The sequence below is a fragment of the Spinacia oleracea genome, chromosome 3 (genome assembly GCF_020520425.1).
Source record: "Spinacia oleracea cultivar Varoflay chromosome 3, BTI_SOV_V1, whole genome shotgun sequence".
Lineage (NCBI taxonomy): Eukaryota > Viridiplantae > Streptophyta > Magnoliopsida > Caryophyllales > Amaranthaceae > Spinacia > Spinacia oleracea.
In genome coordinates, this window is record NC_079489.1 from 32,065,613 (window position 1) to 32,089,886 (window position 24,274).

Consider the following 24,274-nt stretch of genomic DNA (forward strand, 5'->3'; position numbering starts at 1 on the left):
GGACAAGGTCACGCATTAGCCTCGCGCTTTTTCGACCCCCTCACACATGTATAAAGGGTTCAATTTCTTTTACTTAAAAGATGCAAGTTACACTTATTAATAATCTTTTGCATTCTTTTTACAAAATTTGGCATTAGAAAAGTGAAAGACATTTAATGCTCAAATGGAAAAGTGTTAAGAGATTTAATACCCCGAGTCCCCGATGAATTTGACTGATCAAAACAATCACTTAGCATGAATTTTGACAAAGTGTTAAGATCATTTATGTTACAGTGTAAAAGGAATATTTCCAAATATAAAGATTAAAAAGAAACGCCCTAAATGGAATAAGAAAAATAAATAAAAATGGACGGAGGGAGTAACATCAAAATACAGCTACGAAAAATCATAACTTAAACAAACATTTGACACATAAATATATGATCACGTAGTACCAAGAAAATATTATTTTCGAAAATCAACTAACACCCATGTAAATATGTAATCATACAAAACCAATTAATATAATCATTCTGATAAGCGTATTTCAAGCTAGCTAAATAGACTAAAACAAAATTGAAATGAAATACGAAGCTACCAACGTTTTGATTTTCTAACATCATTAAAATGTTAATTATCAGTAGGATAAACGTTTATAAGTTGTTTTACAGATTTTCAAAGCTACTCTAAATTTATACGAAGTTTTATATTTTCAACATATAGTACTCCCTCCGTCCCGGAATACTCGACCCGGTTTGACCGGCACAGTGTTTAAGGGACTTGAATTGACTTATTTAATTTAATAGGTAGTAGTTGATAGTGGGGTATTATTTTAATGTAGTTAGTGGGAGGTGGGTTAAGAGGTGGGGTTGGGGGAAAGTTGGGGTTGAATTTTTAATTATTTTTTGGATGGAGTAGGGGGTAGGTGGGTTAATAGGGGTGGAGTGAGAAATAATATAATATTGTTAGAATATTTTCATTTTTAGAAACAGGTCAAGTATTAAGGGACGGCCCGATAAGAAAAACAGGTCAAGTATTCCGTGACGGAGGGAGTAGCTTTATATAATCTGAATATCTCCTTCTTAACTTTCTAATTTGATAGAAATCACGTGGATTAGCACGGACACGGGCTAGTTTTCAATTAAAGAAATGTGATTAACCTTTTCGTACATATTAACAGGATATGTGACAAGGATTTCTAAACGTCAAGTAGCTTATGATATAATTGGACACAAGTCACCCAATACAATCATTTTTAGTACCAATGAAGAGTATGTGAATACCGATAACAAAAGTGGCTCTTTTGGGTACTAATTTAGACCAATACGACACTAATCAGTGCCAATACAAGTCACTTGCATCCATTTTGGACACAGCCACTTTCTGACATAGATTAATGAGACTATTGGTTTTAGATGGAGGGAGAACATGTTTCATATAAATCCCGCTAAAATGAAATCTAGACGCAGCTGAAATGATGTGTAAATACCAAAAGGAATGACCTAGCTATAGTGGTTGATCCTGAATCCTGGCAACAAGAAAGAAGTGAGAAATAACCAGTAAAACCAGGACATGTGTCCAATACATTCTAGAGCATAGAAGTATTCACGTCCAAAACAAACAAGTTCAACAGGTACATTATTCCTCAAAGGACATCACTTGATTGCGAATCTGGCCATGAAGGAACATCATGAAGTGAGGACCTATGACCAGGTGCAACTCCTAAAACACATTTAGAGGATCTCCCTTCCTAGACAAAAGTCGCCTTAACTTATCCCCTCAGCCATGTATTCCTGTATGAAGAGTTGTCACGTAAAGAGGCGTCATGGGGCTTATATTCCATCACGTAGCTGTGAGGAAGCTTCAAGTGTCGTTTTATTGCGTCTCTCAAACCCATTACAGCCTATAACCATACAAAATTTGAGAGATCAAAGAGGTTACCACATAAGACAAGATTGATATTAGTGAAGTTAATAATTGTTTCAAATTGCAAACCTGATGGTCAGCTGAATTCCTGTTCCAGACACTCAATATATCCTCACTAAACCTTATGCTAAGTACTGCACCACAAATATTATCCCCATAGTCAAGCTGGTCACCTACCAAGGCTAAAACCTGGAAGATAAACAAGCAAACCAAGTGTGAATACATCAAAAGGCTATAGGCTTCAGACTATTCGCTATGATATAGTTATTCAGATTTGTACAAGCTCAATAGAAATCCAATCAAATCCAATCAAATCAAATCAAATCAAATCAAATCAAATATCAGGCTCGCTAACAAACATCTTCAAGAAAACAAGTGCGTTATGGAGTAATAAAGATAAACCGGTATTCAATTTTATTTTAAGGGCAGATACGCAAGTATTTAACCACGCGCAACAACTGAATTCATGTTTCACACTTGTTAAATTATAAAGCACATTAGCACAACATTCCGGGCATGAACAGACCAAAGACTTAGTTGAACCAATTACACCTCCGTTTTTTTTTTTGTTCTACCCACTTTCTGTGTAGGGTGCTTTTTTGTTCTACCCACTACTACTTTACTCCATTTTTAGTGAACACCTTTTACTATCTTATCCGGTTATCCTTAATTACCTCACAATTGATCCACATTTCCCTTTATTCCCTATTTCCTGTACCTACCACCTTTTTACTTCATCTCTCTTGTATCCACCTTTTTTTACGCCCAATATCACCCATTTCAAACTCTCCCTGGTTTGCACATTAATATCAAGTAAACTAAACAACAACAACAACAAAGCCTTAATCCCAAAATGATTTGGGGTCGGCTAACATGAATCGTCATAGCAGACCGTCATGAGATGAAAGAGGAAGGATATTGGAACTTTTAGTAACATAATGAGATGATCTTAATTATAAGCGGTTGGAAGTTGGGACAACATGACAAGTATTCCAGGATGTTTCGTAACCGTTTCTGCTTGTTCAATCAAAGAAAGGACTTCAATTGTTTCCCTCCCCACTTATAATTTCATTTAGGTATGAAGCAGTCCCAGGCTCCCAGTCCAGTGTTCAAAAAAAATCAATCATCAAAATTTTCAAACAGCTCAACGTCAAATTATCAGAAAAGACGTACGACTCAAAAACTAAACCACTGACCAGATCTTCCCAGAAACGTCCTGAAACAGCCTTCTTGAATCGGATGATCCACTTTCCACCATTGCAATTAGCAGAATCCTAATGAAGAATGCCCACATTGTTTAAAACATTAAACCATACATCAAACTGAGAGCACAAGTAATCCATCAAAGCATTATCATGGCCAAGAAAAGGCGTTCAAATTTTAGAATCGAGGAGCTACCTCCCATAATGGGCGAATTCCTTCCTTGAAAAGATGCAAATCAGTTGGGCTTGGCAATGTAGAAGGACGGGCAAAATGACAATAGCAGACCCAGAATCCTTCAACCTATGTACACCCAAAACAATCAAGAATCAACATCAACATTTGCCTGAGGGTCTGAGGGAACTACCTTAATATGACACAACTGAATGCATTAAAAAACTTACAGTGCTGAAATCCACAAGTCTCTTTATGCTCTCTTCATAAGGTGTTTGTGTCCGCACACCAGGATTTCGACGAGTATACCAAAATACAAACTTGTGCTGCTTGTAATGTTCAATACAATGTTAGTAATTACATGATCACCCAATTTCTAAACACAAAAGGTATAAAAGACAAGTTATCCACAGGTTCCTTTATTTCTGGCGCATATCTACAAATCTTAGTTACTCCCTCCGTCCCTAATTGTTTGCCCCATGTATTAGAAGTGCTTTATTTAGAATTGGTTGTGTGGAATTGAGAAAGAGACAAAAGTGGTGGACCAAATGTATTTTATGTGAGACCTAAAGTTGTGGTCCCATGAGCTTTTATGGTAATCTTTTAGGAACGGACTAAAACGGCAAATAGGGTAAACAAAAAGGGACAAAGGGAGTACTAAAGTTCTAATAACATATCAGCTTTTAACAAAAATGAGGAGCAGATGATCTAATTGCTGCAAACTACGCCAAAATTCAAAACAACTTAAATTAACTTGAATATAGTCAAGAACATTTTTATTTGGGAAAGATATAAACTCTTAAGCAAGAATGAAAATGTAAAAAATAATTACTGGACAAAACATTAACCCAAAAAGTTCAACAATGGAATAGCAGGAATTGAAAGAGGCAGGTGAACAGAACAAATTACAATAAAAAAAAAAAGATCAAATATCTGCTAAGAAAATAATGCAGGAAAATGCCACAAAAATGATAAGATTCAATAGGATTAATTGCCAGAGAAGTTGATAAAAAATATGGCCGGAGATATCAGCCTACCAGTTAAACCAATGTATAAAAAAAGCTCAAGGCGCAATAAGGCAATAGAAATCCTGTTGTCCTCGGCGTGCCTTATTGAAGTGAGGGACACTTAATAAATATCGGAAAAAAAAAGGTGTAAAAAGGAACTATCTACGCCTCAGTTGCGCCACTAATGAACTCGCTTCGCCTAGACTTTTAAGAAAAGCGCTTTATCCCATTTGCCTGGCCCTTTAGGGGCGTGACATTTTACACAATGAGTTAAACTACCTTGTAAGATATGCGTAAGGCAGAATAGATTTGCAAGCAGTAAGGTCGAAATAAAAGCCAAAACTGATAACCAGATAGGAACCCCCTACTTAAAAACAAGTTAAGAGGTATCACTTATAGTTATAGTTAACCCGAAATCTTCTAGTAAATGTAGGATGAGCCCCAAAACAAGGAGAGAAATAACTGCAGCATTTTCTAAAGTCTTAACTCTGCCTTTCCTCCAGTGTTTCTCAAAAACGTGCTAATAGCTAATCCCTTCTTAATGTATTGAAAACTGCAACTTTTCAAGGACAATCCTTCACAGCACCAATTTTTGCAAACATGAAACATCTATTACATGCAGGCTACGTCTGCCTGATTATCACTTCTAGTAGTCAGCACTCAAAACAGAACATAATTACCTGCTTCTAAAATGCTCCACACACAAAGAAGAGGCTGCAAAATACTGCTTAAATTTTAAGCAAGAAAGTTGCTGCATCCCACTTACTTAAACCCTGCAAATGTCACCAATGTTTTCTTTAACCAATATAGATTGACCTTAGATAACTAGCACAAAAAAGGATCAGTTAAAAACTAACCAAGCTCTTAAACTGTATACTTGACCAAATATCAGAATCCCATGCACTAATATGTTCCAAGATGAGAAGTATGTAGTTAGATGGTTACACATTCTCTGGTGAGTAAATACACCATTTGTCTGAACCCTTTTACTTTGTAAGGAAATCTCAGAGTCAAACATGGAAGGATAACAGTCAGCGACATCCCAAAGTGCTGCACCATAAAGACCAAGCTAATCTACCTACCTACTAATCTACTATATTTTTATGTTATCTTTCCCTTCCTCGTAACATCGGTCTACTTAAAATGTCTAATATCAGTCTGCCATTGACAGAATGTTGTACTAAAATGTTACTACGGGTCAACAAGTCTGATTCAAGAAGTGCATCACAAAGACGAGATCAACCAAAAATTTTATCATTCCAAGTTAAACCAACTCCTGTTAACAAGCCTCTAAAAATGCACTGAAAACCAACTCATTTTATTCCTGGACATTAACTTGATGATTTGAGTTTTGAATAAATATTAAGAAACTTAGCTTTTGATGATAAAAGGTCCACTTCAAATCATCAAGTTAATGTCAAATGCATCCGCTTGTTGTTATGAAGGTGGACAAAGCCCTAGAAATATATTCTTCATCCCACACTCTATTGTAATGCAATGTTCATCTCAATTGCTCCCCTGTAAATTACATTGCCAACTCAATATGCTCCTCAAATCATCTAAGCACATCAATCAATATTCTTAATGCTGAAGCATATGGGACTAGCATTCCTAGAAACCTTTAAACTATTAGAAATATGAATATTAATTTTCAAGATAATGCACTCCACTTGATGGAGTGAGCAGGAATAGCAATAAGATTTCATTTGATAGGAATATAGGATGATATGACGAGTATCCGATAATTCCATCTATCCATTGGCCAAACTGACCAAATGAAAGTTATCCCACCATGCTCCAAAGACTGCTGCTTTACCCGAAAGAAGAAACTAACTTGCAGAAACATCATGGTTCACCAAATAGCGAAGAGAGCCTACTACACGTCTACACCTGACTTCACTGCTTATTCTATTCAATGCTACCAAAATATTGTTCATAATAACTCAGTTACACCCAAAAATATACCCTTGAAAATATCAAATGCCAGTAAAAGAGCACCCAGAGTTGGAAAAGCAAAAGATGGTAAACTGATTTCATCCTTAACCCTCCTTTTGCAAATGAGTGAGAGGGTCTTTTTATAACGATACTTTATTACGTATCCCCCGAAATATAATTGTATATCCTAATAATATCACCAAATTTCCTAAATAATCACAACTCTCTCTACATAAAGGGAAAAAGATGGTCAGCGGTCACATCAAGTTTGTTGTCTTGTGCTTTCAATAAGTAGCATCATGTCAAAATTCACAATAATTATCTTCATCACAAATATACTTGCAACATTATGAAGCTGCTAAAGTGTTCTAAACTTGTAATACACATGTTCCTAGGGAAGCTGCACTACGATCTTAGTGTGGTCCCCAACTCCTCACTGGCTCAGACTCACTAACTGCAACCCCCACAAGCTCAAAGTTCTATTACTCTAATGTAACAAGTCGCCATTACAAACCTACTCGCAACTGCAGAGAGGAATTCTCAAGATGCACCATAATTCAGTATAAAAGAAATCATGGGCTAGTTAGTAGAACTCGATTCATATTAAATCCCATTGAAGCAGGCTAATTCTTACATCAAGGTAAACGCATCCCTGTAACAAGGGGTCTCCAGTAGTTTAAATGCTTCTCAAGTAAATAGAGATCTTCAACCAAAAGATGGGAAAACCATTGACAATTCCAAACTCAAAACCTCGTTACACTTCTGTTATCAAGTACCAAAACAGCACTTGTCCCCAAAAATAAAGAAAATTACGAGTACTATAACTGCATCATGTCCTTTCTATTATAATTTTCCCAGTTAGCATTTTGTATAATTAGGTCAGCCAACACATCCCATTAAAACAACCAACTATAGCCTCAAATATACGAATTTTCAAATTAAAAACAAGGTACAACCCATATATGTATATGCAACAAACCATCTACACACACCAAATCAAATACCAATGTCCAAAACCAACTTTTTTGCAAAATTCAATTTTTATTGAAAAAAACACACTAAATTTTACCAAATTAGTTCGATAAACTATAACCTCAATACCAAAGAAGCAACACAAAATTAATAATTGGTAAAACCAGGTGGACCTAAAAATAACAAATTTGCCAATTTGCGATAATTTTAATCCAGTTACAGAAAAATATGAATCAAATAAAAATTTGTGCCCAAAATTGGCAAAGAATTGCAAAATGAGGGGGGGGGGAAGGAAGAGAGTGAAAGTACCCTGAGGGGGTGGAGTCCGGCTTTGAGGTCCCGGGCTTGGCGTTCACGATCTTCAGCTTCTCGATCAACAAGAGAATTATCAGCACCAGCTTGATTGTTGTTGTTAATGGAGGTGTTGAGTGAAATTTGATTCTTGTCTGACATGTCCATTTTCCCAGAAGCTGTTGATAAACCTCTTTGTTTCAAACCCTAACCCCCAAATTGGTATGAACTGATGAAGTTGGGACTAGTTGACAGTCAGGAAGATGAGTGACGCGTTTTAGGGACACTCGCGTGGAAAGGTGAGGTTGTGCGTTTTGTTTATTTATCCGGCTAAATTGTCAAAAAATACTCGTTTTTAAGCGAGTTGAGTTCGCACACTTGTATGGAGTTCTCATTTCGAATCTCCTCCCCCGTTTGTAATTTATTATTCCCTTACCTCATATCTAGATATGGGTTTATAAGGTCTAATCATACCTCATACCTAGGAGGACGTCAAAATCGCAGCCAGGCATGTATTATGAAATACATGTCATGGGCTTGTTTGTAATTTCCCAACCATTTTGAAATTGTTGAATAGTCAACCCCGTTTGCCAACTTGGATCCCATATAGAAAAATTGAGTACCAATTTTGTAATATGAATACCATTTTAAAATATTTAGCACCATTTTTGTGATATTAATACCACTTTATAAAATTTAGTACAAAACGAGTACCATTTAAGGAAAATGAATTTCATTTAAAAAAAGTTTAGTACCATTTTTGTAATACCAATACCATTTTTGTAATACCAATACCAACTCAGCAATGCCAAATCACCACCCCGTTTTACAAATTTACAATTCCGTTATACATTTCCCCCAAAAAATATTTAACATTTACACTTACCTTTTTATTTGGGGTTGGCATGTTTTTGCAAATACATGCCAGGCATGTATTTGGACTTCCTCCATACCTAGAATCCGCGAGCCAAACACCCATCTAAGAAATATTCTCTTCGTTTCTAATAATTTAAATAGATTATCTATCACACTGTTAATGCACTAGTTTGACCGTAAATCTATACTAATATATTAAAATGCGTTTTTAAGAACGTATACGTGTCGCGTATATCCCTCCTTATTACGCCACGTCACCACTAATCAGCATAATGACATGTCATTGACAACCAAAAAACATGTAGCAAGGATCGAACATCTGACCTCTTTGTTATATGTTGCACTTCCTACCATCTTAACCAACTACAACTTATGATATATTTTCTATATAAACATATATGTTCTTTTACAACAAATAACAAATTTAATAAAATTGAATGCAAAAGAAAGGGAATGATTACTTCATTTATAAATATACAATTATTATTTTCCTAGATTAAGCCTCAAAAACAAAAAAAAATAAGCCTGGGGTAAGAGGAGAAACATTGACGGTTAGTAATTATAGAACAATATACATGCACACGGGTGCACCATGAACTGTCTCACATTTTCTCCTTACATGTGAGGAGAAAATGTGATAGGGACCACCAATGGGTATAAAAGTGCCATTGGGTAGACGATGAACTAATAATGTCCAGAGTAATGAATCAAATAATGATGAAGAAAATTATCTGACTTTGTTTTGAATTTCGGATGTGGGGTTTCAGCTTGGGAATGTTGCTAATCGACCGCTAATCTTGTGTCACCACCATAATTCTATGACGAAATCATTTATGTGGGCGCATATTTACAACAAATAAATCCGAATAAAAGTCAAAACCCGGGCCAACGCCCGGGCCACACACTAGTTTATACAATTATATATTAGTAAAAATTATCAAAATTAATATTTGAAAAAACAGACTAGCCTAACAACATACTCCCTCTGTCCCTTATTATTTGTTAAATTTGACTTTTCACGGTCTCCAATACGTGACTTAAAAAGCAAATACTCCAATTTTACTCGCATAAATGTTATAAAAAGTTGATATTGTGAAAATATACATTAAACCGAGTCTAACGAGATGCCACATGGCTATATTATTTCTTATAGAGAGTATTACACAATAACATTTGATTTTTATATATTATTTTGGTCAAAGTTGATGTATGGATAGTCAAAAACCAAAACTTTCAAGTATTCAGAAACAGATGGAGTAGTACCTTATTTGGATTTACTTTTTGTCAAAAAGTACCTTTTGGTTTAACGAATGTATTAAAAATAACAACTTAACATCATTTTCCGGCGATAACCTCAATTTCCTGAGAATTGACTTCGTTTTCCCCAACAATTTATTGTAAAGACATGCGTGTAACTCACTCGCTCTCCATGTTTCCCACCACCTCTTTACCTTACCTCTCCCTCGTTTATTCATCTTCACTACAATCAACTATCAAGCAATAAACATGGTAATGTCTAATAAGAAAGGCCTTTCAAGAAGACTAGTCCACATCCAAGCTTAAGAAGTAATTGAGCTCCTAAATAATCCTAAACCTTTTAAAAGCAAGAATTGCCTCTTTGGTACAGCGTAATGACCACCATGCCCTTACAATCATTCTTCAAAAATATAAGAATTCTCTTAAGACTAGTGTTTTAATAGATTTACTCTTACTTACTCTATACGAAGTATATTGTTTAATCCTCTGTTTGGACACCTGCCTTACCACGTTTGTTTCATAACTATTTTTGTTCCACCTAGAATTCCTTCAACAAGCTATAAAATCTACGTTAAGCTATATGGGACTCCCTTGAGCTCCACCACCTTCCCCTCTCCTCATAAAACACTCGCACTCATGTATATTATCTTCGAACAAATCTTTATTCAAAAAGATAAAAACAAAGACGAACACGAAGAAGACAAACAAACACAATGACAACAACATCAAACCGAGCTGAAACAACACCAACAACTACAACAACAACAACAACAACAACAACAACAACAACAACAACAACAACATTATTAATAATAATAATAAATAGAAAAATAAAATAGAAAATAGGAAATTAATAACTAAAACTAAAATAATTAAACTATAAAATCATAAAACAAATAAAATACATAAATTACGGGATTAAGATCTAAAAACTAACAAAAATAGCTAAACTAGGCTATAAATAATCAAAATAAGAAATTAAGGGAAATAAAGATTAAAAATACTAAAAGTAAGATAAAACAACTCAAATAATTGTCTAATCACTATCCTATGAACGATATACATGTCAATCGTCATTTACTAGAAAAATGGAAATGGAAATGGAAAATGGCGAGGATAGTTCTAGGGAGTAGAAAAGCTTTTCATTTTTTATAGTGTTTATTAATTAGTGTACTCCTCTAAATAAATAATAAAATAGATTTTTTTCATTGAAAATCTTGAGAATTTCACTGAAGAGGGCTAAGTGAAAATTTTGAGTGGGTTTTGAAATTCGCTAATAATTACGGAGTAATACTGTAGGGTGTTTTCTTTTGTATAGGATTATCCCTATGGTTTTTGAAATTTTGAACTTGAAGAAGTCGCCACCAAACATTTTAAGGGTCCGGTTTGGAAGGACCAAAATTGACTCTTTTGGATAAGGCATAGAATCTTGAAACCGAATATGTGAGATTCGGGTACGGGAACGAACCGCTAATTTTGGCAAACTTTAAAAATACATTCAAACACAAGACAAGGATCATTTTCGTGAAATCCTAATCATGACACTAGGTTGGTTGAATCATGCATTTAGAACATTGTTTTTGCTACTTGTACGCGGTCACTTTGCTTTAAAGTACAACAACAACAACAACAACAACAACAACAACAACAACAACAACAACAACAACAACAACAACAACAACAACAACAACAACACAAAGTGGTTTTCTCCGATGAAAATTACGGCTTGAATTCCCTCACCGCGTGCAGTTTCGTAATTACATACAATAATTACGGATGATTACATATTTTCACCAAATATCCCCGAGATTTTACTTAATTTATCAAATACCCTAGTGTTTTCAATAATTCACCATATACCCCTAGTATCTAATGCCGCCAAGTTTTCATTAGTTTACACCATCAATTTTTCTCCCACCTTCATCCACACCTCAAGCGCACCTTCATCCTTTCTTTTTAATTTTATTGGGTAATTCAATTACATACCAAAACGATGGCTTGTTCTCTTTCTCACTTTCTCTTCTACCCATTGACCTCTCTCAAATATAAACTTACGTATACTGCATTACACTAAATTCTCGGGAAAAAAAAAACTCACATATTTTGCAGCACATAAACTCACACCCAAATTTAATTCATCAATTCCACTGCACAAATTACAGGAAGTGCAAATTCAGGTACCAAAGAGCATCATAACTTCAAATGGGTGGTACTCTAGACCATAAAAAGTCACAGAAGCACGAAAACTTACAATTTCTAAATTACCCAAGAAATGGAGAAAAGATGTACGACAATAATAAAGCGGATCATCTGTGGAGTTAGAGTGGGAAGTGAGAGATGGGGTTGAGGTTGTCGTTGTTGGTTGTTGTTGGAGGAGGAGATACATGAGAGGATTAGGTAGGTAAAATTGTTTCTTCTTTCTCCCGAATTTTTCGAAATACTTTGGGACATGGGGAGGATAGAGGATTGGAAGCCATGGGAATTGAAAGGAGGGAGATCATAGAGAAATTGAGAGTGAAGAATATGACGAAGGTGGAGAGAAAAGATGAAGGATGGATGAATAGATGAAATCCTAAATTCTAACAGTGACTTAACGATATGGGAAAGTTGCGAATTTTTGAAACCTGAGGTGTATATGGTGAATTATTGAAAACATGAGGGTATTTGGTGAATTAAGTTAAATCTCGGGGATGTTTGGTGAAAAAACCGAATAAATAAAGTATTATTTTCATTTTTTTATATTTATAATTATTCTGACTTCAAAATTAATTAATGCAAAAATGGGGAGAAAAGAATATATTTTCAAGTAAAGCACGTGAGACTCGACCCTAGGTCGTATGCGTATTCAACTAAATAGTGTTAGGATCAGGGACCAAGTTAGCAGGGTATCAGAACGCAAATTATCGGCAATAGAAATTCTATAACTAATATTTTAAGATGACCCAACAATACTCATACAATAAATAATTATGTACAACACAAAAATCTGAAGAAAATAATTATATAAATTATAAAGAAGCACTCCCTCCGTATTTTTAAGGGTTACATGTCGACCGACACAAGTATTGAGAAAGATTAGTTGAATGTTATATAATAATGAAGTAAGTGGGATAGTTTCATCAAGGAAACCCTATTTCTCCTTACTTGTTCGTTCTGAGTATGGAATATCTAAATAAATGCCTTAAGGGATAGAAGGATATTGTTGGCTTTCACTACCATCCTAGATGCAAAAGGTTGGACCTTACCCATGTTTGTTTCGTGGATGATCTGCTACTATTTTGTATGGGTGATGAGGCTTCAGTAAGGCATTTGTTTGCTACTTTTAATTTTTCCCGCAAGCTTCAGGGCTTAAAGCTAATCCTTCCGAGTGTTCTGTGTATTTTTGTGAAGTGGATACTTATGCGCATAATGCTATTCTAGGGAATTTGGGTTCTAAAGGTGACCTCCCGTTTAGATATCTTGGTGTTCCGCTCTCCTCTGAAAAATTAACGGTCATGCAATGTCAATCTTTAATTAAAAGGTGATTGCTAGAAACGACAGTTGGACTTCTAAATTATTGACGTATGCAGGAAGAGTTCAACTAATAAAGGTTGTGTTTTTTATTCATACTTTTTGGTGTTAGGTCTTTGTTCTGCCTCAAAGGTTTTGAAAGTTATTCAAGGAGATTGTAGGTTGTTTATGTGGACTAGTGTTGCAGGTGTGTCTAAGAGAGCGTTGGTGGCTTCAGATTATGTCTACTTGCCAAAATCTGCCGGTGGCCTTAATATGACATGTGTTCAGTTGTGGAACAAGCCTGCGATTTTCATGCTTTTATGGTATGTTGCTCAAAAGAAAGACAAAGTGTGGGTGAAATGGATTCATGGTTATTATGTGAAAGCTAGGGATCTCAACACTATGGTCATACCTTCTCAAGCATAGTGGGTGGTGAGGAAAATTATAAGTGCTAAAGATTACTTGCATAGCTTTACTGGTGGAGCTTAGATGTTGGATGATGTTAAGTTCACTATCAATAAAGTGTACCAGGGAATGAGAGGTAATGCGCAAAAGGTAAGCTGGAAAAAAACTCACGTGTAATATCCCAGCTCCGCCTAAATGCATCTTCATTCTTGGTTGATTGTGCTTAATAGATTGGCTACTTGTAATCATCTATTGAAGATAGGTATCATTTGTGATCCATTATATATGTTGTTTGTGTGAAAAGGATGCAGAGAGTATAAACCATTTGTTCTTTGAATGCAAATTTTCTGCTGCTGTTTGGAGTAGGTTGTTGAGGTGGATTGATGTTAAGAGGAGTTCCACATAAATGAGCGGACGAGCTGCATTTTATTTATAATTAGGTCAAGAGTAACTCAGGGAGGCATCAACTTTATAGGTTGATGCTTACTGTTGCTGTTTACTTACTTTGAAAGGAGAGAAATCACAGGAAATTCAGATCTCTGCAGCAAGGTGTTGAGAGTATTGCAAGACACCAAGGTGAGTAGTTGATAATTTATTCTAGAGGCTTTCATGTGTCTAAATATGTATGATGCTTGCCTTAGTCTGTGTAGGCTGTTTGCTTTAGTTTTTTGGTTGTTTGTTTCTGTTGTTGCAGACATGTTTATATGAAGTTTGTCCCTCATTGTCCTGGTTTAACATAATTCTACTATTTTATCAAAAAAATAAGCAAATGGGATAGTTGATAATAAAGAAATCGAAAAAAAGGAAGTGGGATGTAAAAGTAACTTAAAAATAATTGTTTATGATTGTAGTGGAAGTAAGAAATAAAAAGAATTAGGGAGTGAGTGACTGAGTGTAAAAGTTACCAAAAAAGAACATGTAACTCCTAAAAAAATAAGGCCGCACGTTGTAATTGTTCCCCTAAAAAATAAGGAGGGAGTATTTACATTTTTTTTATTTATAATTATTTAGATTTTAAATTTTTATTAATTACTAATATTTTTTTGTTTATAATTATCTTTTTGTATTCTCCTCTCGAGAACGAAAAAGAACAAAATAAGGGGGGGGGGGGGGGGGGGGGGGGGGGGGGGGGGGGGAGAACATAGTTTCAAGGAAAGCATGCTCGAGGCTTCATTTCGGGTCGTATGCGTAGCACAAGGAGTTAGTGTCAGCATTTTTGAACAAATTAGCAGGGATATCAAGACATATCGATAACAGAAATTCTATAACTTATATTTGGCTGACCTTTCCCACAACAATACACGTATTTCATACTAGTTTAACTTACATCACAAAAATCCAAAAAAAAATTCTCGTTCTCTAAAACTACGGTCTGTCGTGAAGATGAAAAACCAAAGTTTACTCGGTACCCGAAAAGCGACAGAAGAGCAACTATATGCACCAGGATGATCTGAGCGTCACTAGTTACATATCCAGTACCCGAAAAAGCGATAGCTCGACAATAATTTTCCGGCAACATTCTCCCAAAAATGTATTTTCTCTCTTGGAAAATTACTGCTTAAAAAGAGAAAAAAGAAATAATTATTTTTAACCAGTCCAAATTTTAAAATAAAAGTTCGAAAATTTGAGAAGGGGACCACATTTACGTCAAAGTTGATCTGGAGCTCACATAATCGTTTGTGTGTAGCCATTTCCTTGATTTTTTGTCCCATGAAGTTGCACTGCATTTGATGCTTTGATTTTGAAGTGAACAGAAATCAAGTGTGAAGGATTTACGTAAGTTCCTGTTTTCAGCAAACTCGAAGACAAATAGCCTCACTTTGAGAAGGGTGGTTGATCGGCAGCAATGAACTGCCTAGCCTAGCCTAGCACGCGCACAGCCACACGTCTAAGACTTTGAGGCTTCTCGCCACCCCTCCGACAAAACACCTGCCCGAATCCCAAATGTCTTGCATCTCACCGAAGCTTCAAAGAGCATTGGAATTAAACCGAGCCATAATAGGCACTTCTATGTTTTTTAAATTGATGACCATATAGGTTTATTATACACACTACTTTTGTTTGCAAGTTGGTTTCCATGGCTAGAAACATCAACTTTTTCATGTTTCAGATTCTAAAAATCAGTTCATATGTATGCATTTCAATTGCGAACAAGAGGTTTACACGATACACGATACACCACCAACATAATAGAGAGGATAAGATGGCCATTTTTTGCACTAAAATCATAGTTCAGGCTTTCTATTAGCAACAAACTATCAAGGCTAGGAAATTTAAAATTTAGAAAGATTTTTCATTACCGAATATATTCCAGCAGATTAGGCGTTACATTGAAAATACTATCTGCTGGAATATATATATATATATATATATATATATATATATATATATATGCTGGAATATATATATATATATATATATATCTTCTCCCCATTTATATGAAACATCAAATACCATTTCCATATTAGATATTTGTTTGTCTTTTTTCCAGGCAGAATAATTAGATCCTCTAACTCATCTTTGGCTTCCGGGTTGCATTCTTCCAAATTTTTAGCCATTTTTTTTGGTTTCCCTATCTCTCAAATGGTATATATACGGACACCTTTTTACAACATACATGAGGGGTAAGTCATTATGGAAGCATGTATACCCCTGGGACGTTGAAAAGAGGCTCACCCTCTAACACCCAAAATAGCGGCAGTTAGCGCCCGTTCCCAGCCTTTAGGGAGCGCACTTGAAAATCTTCAGCGAGATATGTACATGCCGCAAACAAATCAGCACACCGTCCGGCCATAGCATATTGAAGCGATATAGAGATTTTTTGCCCACTTTTCCTGCCAAAAGAGAGTGAAACAAATGTAAATACTTCGTATGACCAACCTACCAAGAGAAGTACATTGGAATATACACATCTCATAAGTAAATCCTAACACTCAGCTAATCTTATGCAAAATACATGCTAATTCATAAGTAATAGTTTCATGATATTTTGAAGCAACACAAAACGGGCAAAAATAATTGAAAAAGAGGCAGACACCTTTACATGAGTACTGGGAAAGGCAGAGGTTCTCAGAGTTTCTTGTGTTTCATCCATCGTTTTACGCTTTGGAATGCTCAGCACAAACGCTGCTTGATCTGGCGTTGCAGCCATGGAAGTTATTCTGTAGCCACTCTCCCATCTCCTGTGTATACCCTCACTCGGATACAGGAAATCTAGCTCAACAACCTGGTCATAAAACGTAATTAATCAATCATATTAAATTCATAACAAGTTCTCAAACAGGGAAAGGATTAGCTTGTGGGGTTTACAGCCATACCTGATCGGTAAATCCTGCATTTCTAGACATTACTACTCCCCATCGACTACCAGCTGTTGTCATGGAAGTTACATGAAATCCTTCTTTCCATTTTTTATTAATCCACTTGAATGGGAATGAGTCGCTCACTTTATATGACTGTTGAGTGTAAGAAGTACCTGGAATTCAAAATAACACAACCATACGCATTTCAACGAAAATCATATCAGGAAAATTTACCCTTGCATATTTTCTTTTGTTTGAGGGTTTTGGGGAGGGAGGAAGGGAATACATACTAGCAACCTACCTTTAGACATAACCACCAAAGAACTTCCATTGGATGCACCAGCTATTGAGCTAATATAGAAGTTCTTCTCCCACTGTTCCATGATCCAATCCTAATAAGAACACATAAAAAAACAGAAAGTGAGTAAGTTTCAGAAACCTGTGAAATTTGCACAAGTGACTAGAAATCTTTTAAAACAAGTGTTAAAAACCTTGTGCAAGAAAACATTGGAGAGTTCCCACACTTGAGCACCGAAACCAGTTCCCGCATCCATGATTAGGGCCCATAGGTTTGTAGCTGAGGCCACACAACTGATATATAATCCATCTTCATTTCCCTTGTCTATGTGTTGCTTAAGCCTCGCATCCGCTACATTGTAATGATATCTGCAACAGCAGGAAGTTTAATTCCAGTTAGCAAAAGCCTAACAGCCACCTGGTACACCAGGATAGTATTCATTAGATAAGTGACCTAACAGAGAAACAGAGCTGGTTATTGAGTACCAGACTACCAGTACAAATTCCAATTTTGCTGACATTTTAAAAAAGAAAATCAATAGCCAAATCATCCCCTACCCTCATATATACCTATTACAAATAAAAAGACTTGGCGTACAGAAACACTAGCACCATACACACGTTTCAAGTTAAGAGGTTATACTATATTCTAAACTTCTAATGCATAAAACATTCTCCAAATATTTAGGTTCCTTCTAATAAAACCCATCTCCAATACCATGTTTCATGCAGAGCCACAAAGAGGATTTTAACTTCGAGAGAATAGGCAAATTCATAATATTAGCTATCAAGTAACTTTTAATCCTACAATGATCTTACCGCTAGTCAGCTACTCAGCTCTGTGTTTTTAAAAAATATCAGTTATATAACAAAACTGTCACTAGATATCAATGAAACAGAAGTATCATATATGAGTAGAAATGACGCCCAACAGCTGGGAAAATAGTAGGCTGCATCACGAAACCAGCTGTTCTAACAGGCTAACAAAAACCTATGAGGGCAAAAGGATTCAAAACTTCTCCAGTGAAATCTAGACTCTTTCCAACTAGCTAATGATTTCTTGCTCATTGGTTGATTGAATTGTACCAATAGTCTTCTTTGCCTATTTTAGTAAGCACTCACACATCTCATTTTGAAGTGATAATCTATTCTTGTCAACTCAACCAAATGCAGCATACAACATAGAAATAATTTCCTCACAACTCTAATACAAAAGCAAACAGTTCTGGCCGACCCTTAATATGGCAAGTTCCTGCTAAATTGACAGGATATTTAGCATTTATTCCGAGACTCCAAAAATATTTATACCCCAAATGCTGTCATGGATGCTTACACCGTATCACTAATACTTCCTTCCAGATGGAAAGATTATCTGGAAAAACAAATGTTGCTTTTTACGTCCAGAATGTAACACATATGTCAGAAAGGGTCGCAGACTGAGGCTTGTTTAAGGAGAAAAACTCCTCAAGATGGGAACAAAAACATTGCAGAATCCGGAAGATTCAATTGGCAAAGATAGGAAATGTACTAGTGTACTTGTGAAAGAAATTCAATAACCCAAAACATCAACTAAGCACCTGACCCCTATAAAAAGGGAAAGTTTTCCAAATTGTGTAAATAAAGTGTTTCTCCATCCCAAAGACTTGGTAAGAGTTTCTAAAGAACAAAATCCAACACATCGTAAGTTCACCTCGCAACAATGTCACTTGAGTGAGATAAATGCCGCTCCTGATAAATGTTCCAAAATGTTACCAACTTATAGGGATAAGACACCGGAGTATTCTCCTTTCAGAAACTGAAGCTACGCCCCATATGAGCATGTTTACATACTACTATAGCAGACATTCACATTCTGCTACTCAACAATACGGAAAACCTACTAGAAATTCTTTCAACATCTGTCATAAGAACCATGCCCAAAGCCAACACACCACTTTTACCAGCTTTATCAATGTACTTCTTTAAATCAATGTCAACTAGCTCCCTATGAAAAGCTTTATACCAAGGGGATACAAATAGATAAGTGATTGACTTAAAACATGCGAGTAAACCATATGAACAAATCAAGATCCCACCAAAAAAGGAATACTCCGTATAGGAAGTCACGTTTACAACCTTGCGCAATTATGTTAATAAAGAAAGAATAATAGTCAAGCAGCACAATAGAACAAAATTGGTAAATATAAGATGCAATCCTTCTGGAGGACTAAAACTATAAGTTCCATCATTAACATTTATTTTGGCAAAAAAAACCAAATCACAAAAGCAAAAAGTTTGAGATTATCTCTACGTCAGACCAACTTTGAGGCATATACTGATATACATCCTTGATCAAAGTTCCATGTTGAAGCTCTTAATATTTCTGCATTCTGAAACCTAATTCAATTTGTCGCTTCTTAACCCAACTACCCCATATTATATGTAATTCAATACTACCAATAGAAGTAACCAGACACAAAATTAGATTTTTAATAAATGAGAACATGACCATCCTAATTAATATCCACTTTACCTCTGCTTCATGGGACGACGAGCATTGTAAACTGAAATCCACTGAGTTGCCGGACTACCTAATCGTATTTTTTTCTTCGGCTGCTCGTCTTCCTCCAAATTATTAACGAGCATCCGTCCCCGTTTATTGCCCACCTAAGTATTGAGCATAGAAAGAAGAATATGAACACTTAATTGTCAGCAAACATATACTTCGTATAAGAAGACAAGGGCTATAAGAAGTAAAAACAAAAGTACCAACCTTTAGGGCTCCATCAATTTTAATAGGTCGAAGCGGCGCACAAGGTTCAATCAGGCTGTCAAAATATGATATAAGTTTTGCATAATTTGGCTCCTCGTCAAATTTCATGATAGTCACAGCTTCAAGGAACTGTTTGAATGGGGCAGGGCAGAAGCAACACATCAACTCCGGAGAAGTGCCCATTTTTTTCTTACAGACAAGAAAACTCTTGTTGTCTCCCTGCTCAAGAAGGAAAAAAGTCAGGCAAGTTACGTCATCATCAAAAATACATCAAAATCAAAAGAAAAACTCACTTGATAACCCTGCCATGGTAGCCTCCCTTTGATAAGAAAGATCAAAGTATATGCCAATGACTCAAGATCATCCCTCCTACTGCCTGTTCGACCCAAGTGTGCATGGACACTTGCATATCTTATTGTTCCCCTGCCAAAGGGCACACGATTTTCAGTAACACACTAGACATGAAATCCAAGAACTCAAAGCTTCAAGCAAAGAAACACTTTGCAAACCTGAAGACATCAGGCCGCTGATCATATTCAACATGATGACCAGATGATACATCTTTCCATCTAGATGCTGAACCATTAAAAAGGTCAATCAGAAAGTTAACAGATAGCTTGAAACCATTACACAACTTAAATAGTAAATTATGCTTCAGAAACTAATGAATAACCCCTACCAACATAAGTTAAAAAAATATATATATATTTCCTTATGGCAGCAAGCAAATTGCGCTCAGCTGCTAATGGCCAACAACTGAAAGTTAAAAAGAATAACAAATACTTCCTCCGTTCTTATTTACATGACACAATTGGGTTTATGTCACTATTCACACAAGCTCCTTTGACTTCACTTTGTGATTTATATTTAAGAAAAAACATAGTTGTGTGGGGTCTTATTAGATTCGTCTCAATAAATATTTTTTAAATATCAAATTTTTATAATTTTTTCTTATCTATAATTAGAGTTATTAACGTTTGAAATCATGCATTGGCGAACGTGCCTAAATAATTGTGTCATTTAAAAAAGAACAAAAGAAGTAGAAGACAGTGAACTTGAACCTAGCAATATTTAACTCTTCATACTATCTTTTACTTGTTTTTATTTGGAGGAAAAGGTTTACAGAAAAACCTATATGGTTTGTCCGTCGAACCATCTCTTATGAGGAAAAGTTGGGAATTTAAAACTTGAATAACATACCTAAACCAAGATCTATAAGATATAACTTCTTCTCATCTGCAGTTCCAGGTTGACCAAGAAGAAAATTTTCCGGCTTCACATCCCCATGCACAAAACTTCACAAAAAAAAAAAAAAAAAATGCTTGCTCATCAGCAATAGAATATTTTACAAAAAAAAAAAAACAAAGGGAAGGAGGATAAATATGAGATGACCAAATACGTCAAAGGTATTTACCCTTTCAAATGAAGCTTTTCTAGGATTGATATTGCCTCCACAGCAATGCATGCTACCATATTTGGAGACATCCTGTTTAAGGTAGTCATTCATAATGCACAGTAAATATATATTCACTTAAAAAACCATGAAGATGGCTTTATCATTTATAAAGAGGGAGGGAGAGAAGAGAGATATGCTTACGATTGTCCTAAAGAATTCCAAACATCCCATAGACTTGGTCCAAGCATGTCCATGATCTGAGACAAAAAAAAGAGCACCATTTATTGTAAATGAAGTTCCAAATCAATTCATTTAAAGAGGTAATAGCGCCAAAAACTTACCAAAATGTAGTATTCTGCTTGGCGCCCTTTGAAATGAACCGAAGGGACACCATAACATGCGTTCAAAGAGCTAAACATAACATTTCAGACTTTAGTTACACATATTAAAACAAATAAATTGCCAAAAGGCTAAGAAACAATTATCTGAACTTACTTGTAAACCTGCCACTCATAGGGAGGACCATAATTGCAACCCTTACTGTTGCGGTGTTCAAACTTTACAGCTACCTGCGACAATAGATATGCAACATTAATGCCTCATAATGCAAAAGATGAACTACCACAATATAAGCACAAAAATTACCTCAATAGCATCTGGTCCTATCCTGTCAGTGCCGCCAACCATTCTTCGGCCAACATAAACCTGGCCAAAACCACCCTTACCCAGCTTCCGCTCGATCTTATATACAGGAGAAGTGCCCACTTGGACCTGGAATATAAAGTTGACACTCAAATTTCTAGAGAGGATGACATGAAGCAAAACAGACAAAATAAAGTAAACGAATCTTCAAAAGAAATGCAAGGATTAGACAAAACAGGTAATGAAAGCCACATGAACACCGACCAATTGACATGGCATCAACTCCTGATCTACATACATTTTGAAAGGAAATACAATAACATGTTTAATGGAAACAACAAACATACCAAATGCAAGAATAACAGAAGATCTTACAATCGAAGAAAGTATCCTTACCAAAAATAGAGCACATGAGATTATAAACATAAAAAACAAAGGAACACGTAGCCATTGTAAAGGAAAAATTAATATACCCTTTCAGGAACAGGTGTTAGGTTAGAATCATCTTCAGCAGCCACCAGCTTATCTCCGCTCCCTCCCTCCATTGCAATATCTTTACCAGCAGCACCCTCCACTCGATTGTGAGTGGCACCAGCAACTCCTATAGGCGCAACTTGAGGAAGACCGTCACCCGGAATTTCAGGGTCTAAATCTATCACTCTAACACCCCGACCTCGACCAGCACCACCGGTTTGCCTAGCTCCTATTGCTGCTTTAGCTACACCAGCTGCAGCATTTGCACCTCTCCCTCTACCACCACCTCTTCGCCTCGTTTTGTTTTGCGTAGATGGAAGAAAATTTTCACCCTGGTCATTCAATTCAGGGGCAGGCTGCTGAAGATCACCAAGCCTCTTCGATCTTCGAGCTCCACTTCGCAACTCTGGCATCGTCCACCCATACAAATTACCTCCCTCGAGATTACAACATAATCCCTTTCACCTTTCCTACCCAAACATAAGAATCCATTTCATTAAAAAAAAAACACAAAAAAAAGCTAACCAATTAGTTCAAGTATTTAACCAATCTTTTCCAAACTATCATACAAATCATGCAATTACCCAATTCATAAACTACTACCAAAATTTGCTAAAACCAACAAAGCATGGTCTAGAACAAAACAAATTTAACCACATACATTTCAAAAAGCATATGGAGTACTGATTATGATTTTAATAAGTGGTAACGTTTCTTTAATTTCCTTCACTATTATTTCCCAGAAAAATGTGACTATTATCTCACAAGTTTTTGTACTTCTGAAGTAGCAGCTACTCATCCATGGCTAAAACATGCTACAAATCATAAACTCAATTAACAAAAAAAACATAAAAAGTCCAAAAATAAATTCAAAACTTAAACCGAATAAAATATGTTTTCAAAACCCAAAGAAATTCAAAAAAATTTGAACTGAAAATCCATTTCTCGATCATCATCTAAACCAAGAAGAATCAAACCAAAATAAAGAAAAATAATCAAATTAAACAAAACAAACCGTACAACCAAATTTAAACACTTACAGATCCTTCTTTTAAGCAACAAACCCACCAAGGATCGGCTGAAAAAAACAATAAAATTAGAGTTAAAAACACTCTGAGTCCCAAAAAAGATCGGCCACAGATCTTCAGTTGCTTACATCTGCAACAAAATTACCCAGAAAACCCAAAAAAATCCAATCTTTATAATCTCTTAAAGGGAAATGAAAGTAAGTTTATTAAACTTGAAGAACACAAAAATTCAAATTTCTGAGAAATGGGAAACTGGGTTCAAAAAAATCAAAGAATATGAATAGTTTTATCTTATTTTTAGTTTATGGGGTTTGATGAATTTATGAGATAAAGTTGTAGGTAGAGGAGAAAGAGGGCGTCTTTCTTTGCAATGCCAATGCTTTGCTTCGCTAAACGCTTATCTCTCTTGGTATTTTTTTTTTTTTTTTTATATAATGTTTGGGTGGTATTTTTATTTTTATATTTTGTTGGAATTCATTTTTTATTTTTCCATGTCTCTCTAAATTCTAAATGGTGTCTAGAGAACAGAAAAGAAAACCCTTGTGTTTTTATACGAAAATACGAAAAAACATGGAGCATGCAATGTGGCCTTATGATCAGCCAAGCGATAGTGCTACACTGGTATTTCCCATAAATCATACCCGACCCACCCTCATTTTTTAAATACTAGGATTTGGATATATCCATCGGAAAACGATGAATTTTGGTCTCCTAAATTAAACACGATAAGAACACAGAAAAGAAAATGTTGTTTTGACTCTGTTGATGTTATCGTTACTATCTTATAAATATGGAGGACAATGCTTGAATGATTTAGAAATTTTATAAAATAGTTTCATAGCCAACATAGATAGGAGTGCACCGGTCCA

At 35.6% G+C, this 24,274-nt stretch overlaps 2 protein-coding genes across 4 annotated transcripts; both read right to left on the reverse strand.

Moving 5' to 3' along the window:
- Window positions 1–1,532: 1,532 nt before the first annotated feature.
- On the reverse strand, window positions 1,533–7,792 carry LOC110798428 (eukaryotic translation initiation factor NCBP). The gene is made up of 6 exons (XM_022003605.2): window positions 7,503–7,792; window positions 3,510–3,605; window positions 3,304–3,408; window positions 3,102–3,179; window positions 1,975–2,094; window positions 1,533–1,882 (listed from the first exon to the last, which is right to left on the reverse strand). Exons 1-6 carry the CDS (start codon window positions 7,650–7,652, stop codon window positions 1,751–1,753), a joined length of 681 nt encoding a protein of 226 aa, XP_021859297.1. The 5' UTR covers window positions 7,653–7,792; the 3' UTR covers window positions 1,533–1,750.
- A 7,833-nt stretch (window positions 7,793–15,625) lies between these two features.
- On the reverse strand, window positions 15,626–23,961 carry LOC110798427 (casein kinase 1-like protein HD16). Of its 3 annotated transcripts, XM_022003602.2 has the most exons (18): window positions 23,534–23,879; window positions 23,418–23,455; window positions 22,377–22,847; window positions 21,907–22,032; window positions 21,757–21,830; window positions 21,603–21,672; window positions 21,463–21,518; window positions 21,280–21,351; window positions 21,066–21,160; window positions 20,375–20,441; window positions 20,159–20,288; window positions 19,866–20,084; window positions 19,626–19,759; window positions 17,308–17,482; window positions 17,118–17,208; window positions 16,832–16,989; window positions 16,552–16,740; window positions 15,626–16,348 (listed from the first exon to the last, which is right to left on the reverse strand). In XM_022003602.2, the coding sequence occupies exons 3-18, from the start codon at window positions 22,788–22,790 to the stop codon at window positions 16,289–16,291; spliced, it is 2,130 nt and encodes a 709-aa protein (XP_021859294.1). In that variant the 5' UTR covers window positions 22,791–22,847; window positions 23,418–23,455; window positions 23,534–23,879; the 3' UTR covers window positions 15,626–16,288. The 3 variants fall into 3 exon arrangements, with proteins under 3 accessions (XP_021859294.1, XP_021859292.1, XP_021859296.1); XM_022003600.2 differs by having other exon boundaries at window positions 23,418–23,961; XM_022003604.2 differs by having other exon boundaries at window positions 16,558–16,740; window positions 23,418–23,884.
- Window positions 23,962–24,274: the final 313 nt, after the last annotated feature.

Coding starts and splice junctions, on each gene's coding strand:
- LOC110798428 (XM_022003605.2), bottom strand. CDS start 7,652: ATGGACATGTCAGACAAGAATCAAATTTCACTCAACACCTCCATTAAC. Junction 3,606..7,502: donor CCGGACTCCACCCCCTCAGG/GTACTTTCACTC, acceptor CATTACAAGCAG/CACAAGTTTGTATTTTGGTA. Junction 1,883..1,974: donor GGAATTCAGCTGACCATCAG/GTTTGCAATTTG, acceptor GTATGGTTATAG/GCTGTAATGGGTTTGAGAGA.
- LOC110798427 (XM_022003600.2), bottom strand. CDS start 22,790: ATGCCAGAGTTGCGAAGTGGAGCTCGAAGATCGAAGAGGCTTGGTGAT. Junction 16,741..16,831: donor ATGCAGGATTTACCGATCAG/GTATGGCTGTAA, acceptor TTTTATGACCAG/GTTGTTGAGCTAGATTTCCT. Junction 16,349..16,551: donor TTCCCAGTACTCATGTAAAG/GTGTCTGCCTCT, acceptor CTCTTTTGGCAG/GAAAAGTGGGCAAAAAATCT.